Source organism: Macrosteles quadrilineatus, unplaced genomic scaffold (assembly GCF_028750875.1).
Source record: "Macrosteles quadrilineatus isolate MER2022 unplaced genomic scaffold, UCM_ALF_1.0 Scaffold_6__1_contigs__length_79288215, whole genome shotgun sequence".
NCBI classification, from domain to species: domain Eukaryota; kingdom Metazoa; phylum Arthropoda; class Insecta; order Hemiptera; family Cicadellidae; genus Macrosteles; species Macrosteles quadrilineatus.
Genome location: NW_026542599.1, coordinates 52,011,330 through 52,024,677, shown reverse-complemented (window position 1 = coordinate 52,024,677; position 13,348 = coordinate 52,011,330). Strand labels below are relative to the sequence as shown.

At 41.7% G+C, this 13,348-nt stretch overlaps 1 protein-coding gene across 1 annotated transcript in view; it reads left to right on the top strand.

The window, feature by feature from the left end:
• LOC128997529 (murinoglobulin-1-like) overlaps positions 1 to 997 on the top strand; it is a 40,877-nt gene extending 39,880 nt beyond the window's left edge. The window contains exon 24 of the mRNA XM_054423169.1: positions 636 to 997. Within this exon, the coding sequence (XP_054279144.1) occupies positions 636 to 997 (362 nt within the window). The remainder of the gene's footprint in view (positions 1 to 635) is intronic.
• Positions 998 to 13,348: the final 12,351 nt, after the last annotated feature.

The window sequence follows — 13,348 nt, the reverse complement described above, 5'->3', positions numbered from 1 at the left end:
CGTTTGCTGTAGTGCAGATTTGAATACACTACACTGTCCAGACCCAGCTATATGCTTCAAGTGTTTGTCAGCTAGCCCATTTTCTTTGCAAAGGAAACAGGACTCGACTTGGCAGTCCTTGCGGATGTGGACCGACCTCCCCGCATCGAAGACAGTTCTTGCTTGGGTCGGGTCCCTTGCAGTTTCGGGAGCAATGGCCGAATCAGAGGCATTTAAAACACCTCTTCACTTCCACTCTCCGTCTGAGCCTGCAGTTGACCCAGCCGACTCTCAGATGCTGGAGTGCCAGCACCTTAGTGGCATGTGCGTCTGCCATTTCGGCGACCGCCATCCGCTGCTGACTCCTATTCGGTTTTGTGAGCCACACCTTAAAAAAGCCGTTTGCCTGCCAAGCTCGGGATAGCTTTCTTCAGGGCCTCAACAACATCAACCTCCGTCGACACACAATCAATGTCTCGAACCTCGACTGATGTCTTTGGTTCAAGAGCACGGACGGTGCCCTGGCCTTCAACAGCTGCCTTCAGTTCGGCAGTAAAGGCTGCTTTGTCTTTCGACTTACCCAGTTCACGGAGAAACGTCCCCGTCCCGGGTTCGTCTAATCGACCGTACAACCGTATCGGTCTGCTCTGGCTTAGCCCTGGCCTTAATTGCACCCAAGACCTCGGCGAAAGATCTCCCCCCTGAGGGCTTGACCAGGATTGCCTCCGTCCTGGGCTTTTTCGGAGCAGAGACCGAGCCGGGCCCAGTTTGGGCGACGCCAGTCGGCTGTGCCTTTACTGCCACATTCTTTATAGAGGCGACCTCTGCCCGCCTCGATTGCCTCTTCTCCTTTCGGGAACAGCGTTTTTCCCACGCAGCCCCAAGTGTCTCTACAACTGAACCCTTTCGGGAACTTCCCCGAAGGGGGGTCGTAGGTAGCTGTGGCTGTTGGTTCTTTACATTAGCTGCAGCTATGTCCGAAAAGGATCTGGGCGCAGCAGACAATATGTCCGTCTGAGTCGCCTTGGCCTTTACCGTGGTCTTTTTGGTCTGGACGCCTTCTTCTCTTTAGAGACTGTCAGATGTGGAAGGCCTCTTACGTTTCTTAGAAGGCAGTGTTCTTTCGTCAGACAGAGACACAACCTTCTCGGCAATCTTCTCCATGGCCGCCTGGCTCACCTACCGGCAGGCAAAAACAAAGCCAAGGTCATTCTCCAGTTTGGCCATGCCGTTTTTGACCACTTGATTTACGGCTCTCTGGGTCCGGAAGGTGTCCATCATAGCCTTGATCGTAGCTTCCATGTCTTGGAGCCGGGTTTCAATGTCACTCTCTGCGTCAAGATATTCCTGACACAGAAGCACCATCTCAGAGCCTTCCGACCTCAACGGTGCTGTAAAAGGCTCCTCCGGCATCCCTACAGCAGAACTGATCGCCAGGGGAGTTGCTGGCTCCTAAGAGAGGGAACTCCTTAGTGCATTTGAAGGTAGCAGGTGGGGGAGATGTCCTCTCGTTTTTCGGTGGTGGCGACCTCTGAACCTTGGAGCTACGGACAAAAGCGTTCCGCTCCACTTCCAACGTCTTTTCTGGCTCATTTGAGCTCTTTATCAAAAATGTGTTTTGGGGGTTTTTATTTAAAGCCATCGTGTTTATTCCAGTGCATCGTGCGGCAAGGAGCGGCCCGGAATCAGTCAGGAACGGGTATACCCTCGGGGACAAAAACCCCTACCCCAGTTCCCCAGGGCCTGGCCTCCGTTTGCCCAGCACCGGATACCTGACGTGCCGGGGGTCGTCCGTCGCAATGCAGAGCCCGACCTCTACATCCATGCCGCACTCCCTGACCAAGGACCGAAGTAGCTGGCTTCTCACGACCCACTGAGAATACCCATCGGCAGTGCAGAGCACACATCAACCCCTGCAACACAACAGGGGCACTCCCAGGGACTCCCAGTGAGTTTGTCGGTCACCCTTTTAGTCGCCTCTTACGACAAGCCCGAGAATGCTGCGGTGCTATTCTAACCCGGTACCGCACGGGAAATTGAAGGTTGTACTACAATGAGTGTTATTTTAGCTGAAGAAATAGCACAGAATTTAAGTGTTATTAAAAGAAAGAAACCAAGCTGTAGCTTTCAATATTTATATAAAATAAACAAGGTTCACTTTGATACAGTTCAAGCAATTGAATTGTTTGACCTTCCGTTAATTTTAAAGATAGCTTTGTTTTCACTGTTTCAATTGATTCGACTTGTGATATTTTTGCCATGGTACTTAAAAACTAAGACGACAACCAACCACTGACTTTAAAGAACAATAGTTGAAACTCGTAGTACACACAACAACGGGACGGAAGACAATCACTCCTCACTTCGTCTAGCCAACACAGGCGTAGCAACCAAACACATTTTGGATAGTCCTAAAGGGCGTGGGGAACAGACGTATTGGGTTGCCACGTCTGTTGCTCCCGCGTCTCCACTGTTTACACGAGGCGTGGCCACACTTCTCAAGAAAGTGAGAAAATTTCTCACCTACTTGCCTGAATCTATCCGTGGCCCCACGACAGTGTAAACACCGCTTTAGTTGTCATTAGCTGTATGGGCTATTAATTAACAGCTGTGTCTAAGGAATATGTCGGCCTTAGCCACTAACAAGACTACACCCAAACAGCACACTTTATCCCAGGGATATCCCATTGTAGTCCCATATGTCCTGAGAATGTCTCGGATATGTACGCTACCCTCAGGATATCCCGCAAAATCCCGGGACGAGTGCAAAATCCACACGATATCCTACAATATACCGTAATGTCCCGGGATTTATAAGTTAACCTCAGGATATCTTGTAAAGTGTCGGGATATGTACGAATGCCTTAGGATATCCTAGAATGTCCCATGACATCCCGGGACATGTAAAAAAATCCACTGGATATCCTGTAATGTCCCGGTAACAAACTGAGGAAAAAAACTACTACCACTCAGTTCAGGAAATTAGGGTTTCTATCATAGTTGTGTGAAACATGTATTTTTATCCAACTTTAAATTAATAAAATAATCTAAAACTAATTTTAATCATATTAACAATCAATTATAACAGTACTAATCTAATGGTAAATAAATAATCTAAATTCAAATACCAATCCTCTCCAACTACCAGAAAAACAATTCAACTACTTCAGGCCTAAACAGAATCTTATTATTTACTGTAGTATCAAAAATATTAAGTATTACGACCATTGTATACTTGGACGTGTATTCCGGCACATAACTTTTGCCAACGGGATATCGAGGGTACGCGGAGGGTCAACCATCCGGTAGGGTTCAGTACGGAGAATTGTGGAAAATGGCGATTGCCAAAAATCCACAAAACACTTCCTAAGTTCCTTCGCCGTTCCAGCCGTAGAAAGGCCGTACTTACTCATTTCATTCTGCAGCTCCTCTTTGCTCAGTCTATAAATCCACCCAACGCGCGGATCGTCAAAGGGTGTGCGCGGCACGGACGATTCCGTAGACAATAATGTGCTGCGGAGGTAACCGCAGCAGCAGCGGTGGTTGCTATAGCGACAGATGTTGAAGTGGTAACGGCAGTTGTCGTGGTAACAGTGGGAGCGGTGGTAATGGCGGGTGTGATAGTAACGGTGGGAGCGGTAGTGACAGCGGGTGTGGTAGTGACAGCGGAAGCGGTAGTAGTTGGAGGCGGGTCCTTGTTTTTGCGCGATAGTCTTTTCCCTGACTCGTCTGGCGTCAGCACACTGGGAAAAGATACGACTGAAGGCACAGCAATAATTCCCAAGGACTCATTTTAAAACTATTATTTGGAAAACAGCAAAAGTTGTTGTGGAAGTATACGTAAAAGACGGTTGAACTGCTGTGGGATGCTCGTAACCAATCACAAATGTTTAGTATGATATTTAAACCACTGAAATGATAACCCAATAGTCAATGTTTACAATCACAATACGTAAACAAAGTTCTGATAATATGTTAGCCTAACGATCGTCGTAAATTAGTCGTTCCCGAGTAGTACAATAATATGTTAATCAACAATATTACTATATCACTAACGTGTACGTAGACCGTTGTAATTAGGCTCAATCCAAAATATAATAATCCTGTGTTATTATACTAAACAAGGTTAACAAAGGTTTGCTAATTGCTGCTAAATATTAGGTGTAGCCCTTTGTAAATCAGCCTGTGGGGCAGAGCCCTTAGTAAATTCCTTCATATCAATACTTTTCGGCAAATCTACACACTCTAAGCTTCATTTTGATGTGTCGTACGCCTATATTTTTATTTGGTAAATGACCTTAATCGTTTACATAAAATTTGATTGTATCACTTTAATAATATAATAGATGTTAATCAACAATCATACTAATATTATAAACGTGAAAGTTTGTGTGTTTGTTTGTTTATTTGTTTGTTTGTTTGTTATTTGTTTGTTTGAAGTTCAATAACGCATTAACTACTGGTCGGATTGTGTTGAAATTTGGTATGATGATAGCTCACATTCCCGATTAACATATAGACATATTCTTACCTCAAAAATCCTTTTGGGCTCCGCCCCAGCGGCTCTAGAGTTTCCATGTTAACCTAATGAGTATTCATATTTAAAAGGAATTAAATAATTTTGCCAGCTGTTTCAACTACACAATTTGTTTCTATGATATTCAATAGCATTAAAAGGTTATACGGCTTATCAACAGGGTGCAGCACCATTAGTTCTTTATACATTTATGACAACAGCTAATTTGAACCAAGCAGCAACAAAAACCTGAGTGTTAGAACTTTACTTCTTTCTATTGTTTAGGTGAAGTGGTAGAACATTATGGCTATGGTAGATGTTCTATATACTATAGTATATACCGTAGATTATAGTAAACCAAATTTTCTCAAAACGTGTCCTCTCTCATTGCAAATGCAGAGCACGAGTATTTAACTACAATATGCATTGTATAGCAACCCCGTACGAAGGACGGGTACCAAGCTAGTATTATTATAAAACTGTTCTGATCCCAAATATTTAAGGCACATCGGTTGTGATATAAATACAGTAGACCCCCTCTTAACCGACCCTAATGGGACCGGACCTAGGTCGGATAACGCAAAAGGTCGGATAAAACGGGCAATCCCTAAAATCATAACATGATGAAGTGCTATTCATTTGGAATTATATAATCATTATTTTGAAGTCATACTAGCATTATTTGTAAAATAAACTACTCTTATCTCCTTTTTCATATTGGTAGAAAAGTCACAAATAAACACAAAACACGGTTAAGTCAAATAGGCCTATTTTCAGTGGAATATATTATAATACTAGGCAAAAGTCAATAAAATTCCTATTTTAATAACTTTAGTACTGTAATGTATTAATTGATGCTTTCCAAATACATTGTAATACAGTACAGAACCTTTTGTTGACATTAGATACAAGCGACCATTTTGTTACAAGACAGGATGTTTATTTATAGCCTCTCACTGGAGTCTCGAGGCACAAAAACTATCTTGACCTTGGATTGGTTAACCCCCCATCCCTACAAGTTGCATTGTTTGTTTACTCCGGCGATAAGATAATCAGTTCTCAAAATCGTGACGCACTTTATGATGTTATAAATTTGCCGCGCAGATAAGTTTAACAAATCAGATCAGATGTGCTCGAATACAGATATAGCTACGAACGATGATGACAAACTGACAATAGGCTATGCTATATTTTTTGTGATCAACACAAAATAACTTATTGTTAGTCATATCCTGTGGAGATAAGCGTATGGTTCAGTTCTCATCGCCCAGCGTGGGAGCGGAAATGCCGAGATTCCTAGAAAGCGGCGGTTAAACCGAGCTGCTCTCAAAGCAAGGTCGGTTAAAACAAACTGCATTATTTTACGATCGAAGGCGGATAATCCGAGTATCGGTTAATACGAGGTCGGTTAAGAGGGGGTCTACTGTATTATGCAATGCAATAAATGTAATGCAGGGATCTTTACGGCTCTGTTGAAATCATTTATTCCAGCAACGAGGTGCCTGTTTCAAGCCGTATAAGCTGCGTTTGAGACAACAAAAACGATTTGTCCCATCTGAATATCCTTCAGGCTGCTTCATAAATATCTCTTCTTCAACGTCTCCGTACAAGAACGCAGTTGAGACGTCAAACTGCCGTAGAACCATCTTCTCAACAGCTGCGATGGACAATATTGATCTAACGACCTCCAGACGAGCAACCGGACTGAAGGTTTCCACATATCAGATCTTTGCGCACATCCTTTGATGACCAATCTCGCTCGATATTTGTTAACACTTCCATCAGGATTGCGCTTTATTCAGTAGACCCACTTGTTGTTGATAGTCTTCTTTCCCGGAGGGAGTTCGGTCAATTCCCATGCACCGTGTGTATGCATGGATGCAATTTCTTTGTCCATTGCTATTTTCCATTCAGCACTATCTTCTGAACTGATGGCTTCAGTGTAAGACTTAGGTTCATCGTCAACAAGAAGAACTTCGGCAAAGTTAGACGAGACGTAATCGTTTAGCCACTCGGGTTGCCTTCTTTCCCGAGTCGAGTGCCGAGTTGCAGGATCGTTGGATAGCTCTGCATCTTCACTATCACTGGGTCCTCAGTCGGTATAGGCTCATCATTACCCTTCACTGGAGAACTAGGCTCGTCAATAATCTCTTCAACTTCTTGCCAATCTTCTTCGACGTCATTGGTTTTCTCAATCCATCAAGGGCCACTCAACTTTCTTGTCACAGTCTCCAACGATTTCTTAAAAAACGACGTGACTAGAAACTACGATATCTCTTCTCTCTGGAACGTAGATTAGATATCGTTCTTCGCCATCGTATCCAACCAGGTAACCAACACAGCTTTCCTGTCCATTTTTCACCTCCTCTGAAAAGGAACATGGACGTAGCACTTTGAGCTGACCACTCGCAGATGTTTGATCCTCGGCTTTTGACCAAACCAGTGCTCAAAAGGTGATTTGTTGGCAACTGCTGACTTTCCCACACGATTCAAAACGTAGCCAGCAGTGATGACAAGTTCAGCCCAGATCGCTGCAGGAACTGTCACATTTGGATTGGCATACTTAAAGGTATGGGCCATTTCGACGATGTTCTGTTTTCTCTTTCCACAGCACCATTTTTCTTGGGTGTATACGGCGCTGTCAGACGTCAGACGTTGGTTAACACCATATTCTCTGAGAATTTTACGAACTTCAGCGTTGTCAAACTCACCACCGTTGTCGCTGAGAAACTCTCTGACGTGATGACCAATTGTCATGCAATGCTTCCTTCACACCAGATTTTTCCTTTGCAACAAAACAGTATCGGTACCTTGAAAAGTGGTCTTTTATGACGATCAAGTATCGACGACCTTCGAAGGATGGGTCAAATGGGTCGCAAACATCACCGGATAACAACTCACCGGGGGCTGAGGGGTGTTCTCGTGTTCCGAATGGTACACGGTGTACTTTTCTGAACTGAAACGTTTAGCAGATCTCGTAGTTGGCTGGCACTTTGATACCCATTTTGGATTCGAGCTTCGATCGGACGTAGGGTTTATCCATATGACCCCAGCGCTCATGATATAACTGCAGAATGTGATTGTCTTCTGCTGCACCTCAGATGGTTGAACTGTGTGAAATGAGGCACGATACAAAGTTCCAACACAGTTTCGAGTACCTTTGAATACAGTTTGTTCGTTAATAGTGAACCGACACTCGGAATTAATCGATTTAAACCTGCTATTAGGGTTTCGATCATGGGCTGCGAGAATGGACACTAAGTTCCGAGAAACGTCAGGAACATACCAGACATTGTTGAGTGTGAACGTTTCCAGTTTTCCATTTTCATAGTTCGCTACTTCAACGACTCCACTGCCAAGAGCTTTTATAACTTCCTTTCCCGCCGCCTTTACTGTTACGTTCGAGTTTGCAGGAAAAGGTTTGTACCCTGTGAACCAACTCAGATTTGACGCAATGTGCCGCGTAGCGCCATTGTCGATCCACCACTGGCCGTTCATGGTCATGATATTCGTGTCACTGCTGATGGAAATCAGCGCACTTTGGTTGTCGGTCTTGTTAACTTGCGAGTCCTTCGTTCTCTTCTGATCAGTGTCACTCGATTTTGAGCTAGTGCTAATGCCATTAGCTCGAGCTGGATACGCAGGCTTGCCATCAGCTTTCCATTTAGAACACTGGCGAATCCAATGGCCTTTCCCCAAACAGTATTTGCACAAAGTGTCACCTTTTGGTTTCCTATTCTTCTGACCACCGCTGTTGCTGTTTGTGGCACTAAGAATGTCACCAGCTTTTGACGTAGGAGCAACATTACGCTCATGAAGGATCAATTCAGATGAAACATCTTCAAGTTTCTTGCTCTCGTTTGCCGTCATAAGTAGGTAACAAGACTTAGACGATTCAAAGCGCTTTGGCAAAATGTGTAACACCTTTGACACAAACAGGAGCTCAAGAAAATCTTCGACTGTTTGGATGTTGCGCGTTTTTTGAGGCCAGCTGCAAATTCGTGGTTTTGATTCTTCAATCTTGAAATCACGGTTAGGGCATCCTCGGTATCATCCCATTTCTTACTGAAGAAATTCAAACACTGACGAAACAACTGGTCTTCTGCCTTGTTATCGAACTGCTCGACCAAAATGTCCCACGCTTCCTTAGCTGATAATCTTCCAGAAATACGTTGATGTAGATCATCACAAACGCACAAAGAAATAACTATTTTTGCCTGAGTCGTGGATTTGTTGAATTTCTCAAGTTCTTCCCTTTCGGCTTTAGTCGGAGGCTCAGAGAGGGTAGGCTTTTCTCTCTTTCCCTCGACGATATCAACCGCGTCGAACAACTCTAGAACGTTCAACACTCGATCTTTCCACGTCGGCCAATCTTCTGCTCCTTTCAATGGTTTTATACCTTTCACGTATTCCATTTGTAGAGCTGGACGAATTTGATCGAAAGATATACCAAAGAAATAATACTCTTGAGACAGAAAATTACGTCAGAATAAATTGTTCTCACCGTGTACGTAGTAATAGACTAGATTTCCCAACACTGTTATGTGCATAAAGCGATGCTGGCGACCATAACCTCTTTAATTACTCTCCCAATTGGAGGTGTTGAAAGATAATCTAGGTATAACTACGACGAAAAACAAATTTAAACTATGAAAATAAGCAAAAGTATTTTTAACATGTTTAGCCTCTGAATCACGTAATTTACTAATAAAAGGTTAAATACCTGTAGTACTTGTCCATGATCCTGTGTTTACAGCCTAAAACACAGAGAAAGAGATCTCTGAACAACGCCAAAATAAATAACAAGAAAGCCTCTGCCCAAATTCTGTCCAGTCTTCCTTTAGTTGATACAACTGATCGACCTCAATCATACGCCCAAGCTGCTGCTTCTAAAAAAATGCCACAAATGACTGAAACCTGTAGGATGGATAGCTTAGAAAAAACCATTGAAAGTTTTATAGACAAATTTGAAAAGCTACTGCTCCAACAAACTCAGCAAATAGGTTCTCTTATGCATCTATTAACCACCGTCATAAGTAAACTAAAATGAATCATTTCCTTAGTATTGCACTCTGGAATGCCAACGGCTTGACAAATCATTGTCAAGAACTCAAGCTTTTTATTACTCAACAAAAAATAGATATATGTTTGATTTCAGAAACCCACTTTACTGACAAGAGTTTTTTTAATATTTCAGATTTCAATGTTTATAGTACTAATCACCCTGATAATAGGGCGCATGGTGGAACAGCAGAGCTAGTTCACAAAAAACTTAAACAATTTGAACTACCTAAAACACAAAATAATTTTCTACAAGCTACCAGCGTAGTTTTAGAGGACGGCATGATAGCTCTCTGACACTGTCGGCTGTTTATTGTCCCCCACCTCATGTAATCAATAAAGACTAGTTTAAAGATTTTTTCTCATCTCTTGGCTCAAAATTCATTGCAGGCGGAGACTATAACGCAAAACACACCCACTGGGGATCAAGACTAATAACTCCTAGAGGAAGATCGCTTTATAGCGCCATAACTGAAAATGGATTTGATTGTACTTCCACAGGCCAACCTACTTATTGGCCAACGGACCAAAACAAATTGCCAGATTTATTAGATTTTTGTGTACTAAAGGGCATTTCATTGAACTATATTGATGTAGAATCATCCCTTGATCTTTCATCTGATCACTCTCCTGTTATCATAATAACATACAGTAAGATAATTTCTCCTAAAGAACAACCACCGTTCCTTTGCAATAAATTCACTGATTGGGATCACTTTAGAGACTTGATAAACAGTAATATTGACCTGAAAATTCAGTTAAAAACCCCAACAGATTTGGAGGAATCAATTAATTACTTTAAAACCACTATATAAAAAGCTGGTTGGGAAGCCACTCCTAAAGCAAAAACCTCGGTGACGAAATCGATAAACTATCCTTAGTTTATAAAAAACGAATTGCTGAGAAACGCAGGCTTAGTCGGATTTGGCAGAATGCTCGAAACCCAGCTGATAAAAATAGGTTTAATCATGCAGCTGAAACTTTTAAACGATGTTTAGTAAATCCAAAGAATGAATGGTTTTCCGACTTTACCAACAATTTATAACTGAATTTTTTAACTGAAGCCACAGATTACTCCTTATGGAAATCCACGAGGTACGTAAAGCGCCCAGTACAACATGTTCCACCTATCAGGAAAAATGATGGAAATTGGGCCAAAACTAACATGGAGAAAGCAAGTATATTCTCAAATTACTTTCCAGATGTATTCAAACCCTTACTTCCCAATCCACCAAACGACGAGAGTGATATTTTTGAATATTTGGATTCACCTAATCAATTATCTTTGCCTATATCACCCTCTACACCGTCCGAAGTTCTAAAAGTAATACAAAAGGAAATAAACCCAAAGAAAAGTCCCGGATACGATTTAATCACTGGCAGGATTCTGAAAGAATTGCCACGAAAAGGAATATTATTGCTGACCTTCATATTTAACGCAATATTATGGCTAGAATATTTTCCAGTTCAATTGAAGATAGCTCAACTTGTGGTAATTCCAAAACCAGGCAAACCTCCAAATGAGGTCTTGTCCTACAGACCCATAAGTTTGCTGTACTGTTCTGCTGCATTTCTGGATGCACAACAGGCATTCGATAAAGTGTGGCACACTGGACTTCTGTATAAACTTAAATCCTTGCTCCCCCATTATTTTTACAGTTTGTTAAAATCTTACCGGTACTTAAATGAACGATTCTTCCAGATTAAATTTCAAGAAGTTTTAACCGACTTGAAGCCTATTCAATCTGGAGTACCCCAAGGCAGTGTTCTTGGACCTGTTTTATATTTACTATATACCTCCAACATCCCCGTGGGCCAAAATATTACGGTTGCTACGTTTGCAGATGATACTGCATTTCTCTCCATTCACGAAAATCCTCAAGATGCTTCAAATCAATTGCAAGTTACATTAAATGATTTCGAACTGTGGCTAAAAAAATGGAGAACTAAATAAAGTTAATGAAACAAAATCTTTAGGCCTACATATTAGAGATGGGAATTATCGTTCACTTGGTGGAGTCGTTCACTCCGGAGTTATTGAGTTGTCGGAACTAGTTCCAACTCCGTTTAGAAGAGCGCTGAACTGAACACCGGACTTGCGGAGTGGAAGTGGAGCGCTTCCACTCAGAATCACTCACCATCACCAACCATTTTGGTTCAGAGCTCATAGTTCCAGTCCGTCGTTCCTCTTCGCATCACCTCTGGATGATAGTTCCGGGTTCCATTCCAGTAATCGTTATTAAAAAGCGGAATGAATAATGATTAAGCTAGGCTAGGAGGACCATAGTTAGTGGAGTGAGTCGTTCCAGTCGTATTCTTGTGATGTTAGGTGTTCTGCTGCTCCCCTCTCACCTCTCATTAGTAGATTACTGTGCATAATAGCCTACATTCATATTCATTTTAAACAGATTTTCTAAAATTTTAAATATTTATTTACTACAACAACCTCTAATTTATTACATAATGTATCTTAACCAATGACGGTCTCTTGACTATCTTTAGTTCCGAGAGGAACTTACTCCGATCCAAGAGTACATATTACATTCACGCTGAGACAAGAAAACTGCCCTCCAGTCACTTTGAACAACATAGCGTTGACAGAAGTGGACAGCGTTAAGTATTTAGGATTCCACATGGATAAAAGATTAACCTGGAAAACACATATTTGGTGTAAAAGACAACAAATGGACTTGAAGGTTCGTAAACTCAACTGGCTTCTAGGCAAAGCTTCGGTTGACCAATAAACTCACACTTTACAAAGTTATGATCAAACCTATTTGGACGTACGGGATACAGCTTTGGGGAACGGCAAGTAAATCCAACTTAGCAATTATTCAAAGATTTCAGTCAAAGGCGCTACGAAGAATAGTTGATGCTCCGTGGTTTGTTTCGAATCGAACAATCCATGAAGATTTCAGAATACCTACAGTAATTGAAGAAATAACAAGAATTAGCAAGAACTATCAAGAAAAACTCGAAACCCACCCGAACAATATAGCCGTTAATTTGCTGGACAATAGTGATTTTCCCAACAGACTGAAAATTGTGAAAGTTCTAGAACTCCCATACCGATTTGTATAGTTTTAGTTAATGACATGACTATTTAATTTTGCAAGATCTTTCACAGGGAAGATTCTTGGTCAAGACACTTATTTATATTATCCCTTTTACTAATTGTTCAAAGTATTGAACAGATTGTAAAATAAAATTAAATTAAGTTAAAAAAAAAAAAAAATTTGAATTAAATATAATTAAACTATCATAACCTAACCAAACTTGCTGATAATGATAAACTCGAATGAAGGTTTACTAATCGAAAAATAGCTCTGTTCTAAAAATAAAATTATAAATGTCTCAAATTCAATTTTACAATCTTTTAATTATAAAATTAAACTGTCATAACCTAACCAAACCAACCAAACTTGCTGATATGAAAAAAATTGTTGACAAAAAGTTAATGCTCCCGGTGGGATTCGAACCCGGCACCTCCAGATTATCAGCCCGACACGCTATCCACTTCACCACAAAGGCTCATGACTCAGTTCCGTATCGTTGCAGTAATGGTTGACGTCACGCCATCGGCACTGAGCGGTGGTGGGGGGTGATCCACTGATCTGATCCACGATCCTGATCTGAGTCCGTTCCTCGGACTTGCACTGGCAGTCTAGATGCTTATTGTGTAGGTTAGTCTATGGTCTGACTTAGGGGAGGTACGAATGAGGCATTTAGTTCTAAATTCCTCCGTGAACAGCGCTGTAGTAGAGAGCACTTTGGCAATGAAGGTTTACAAAT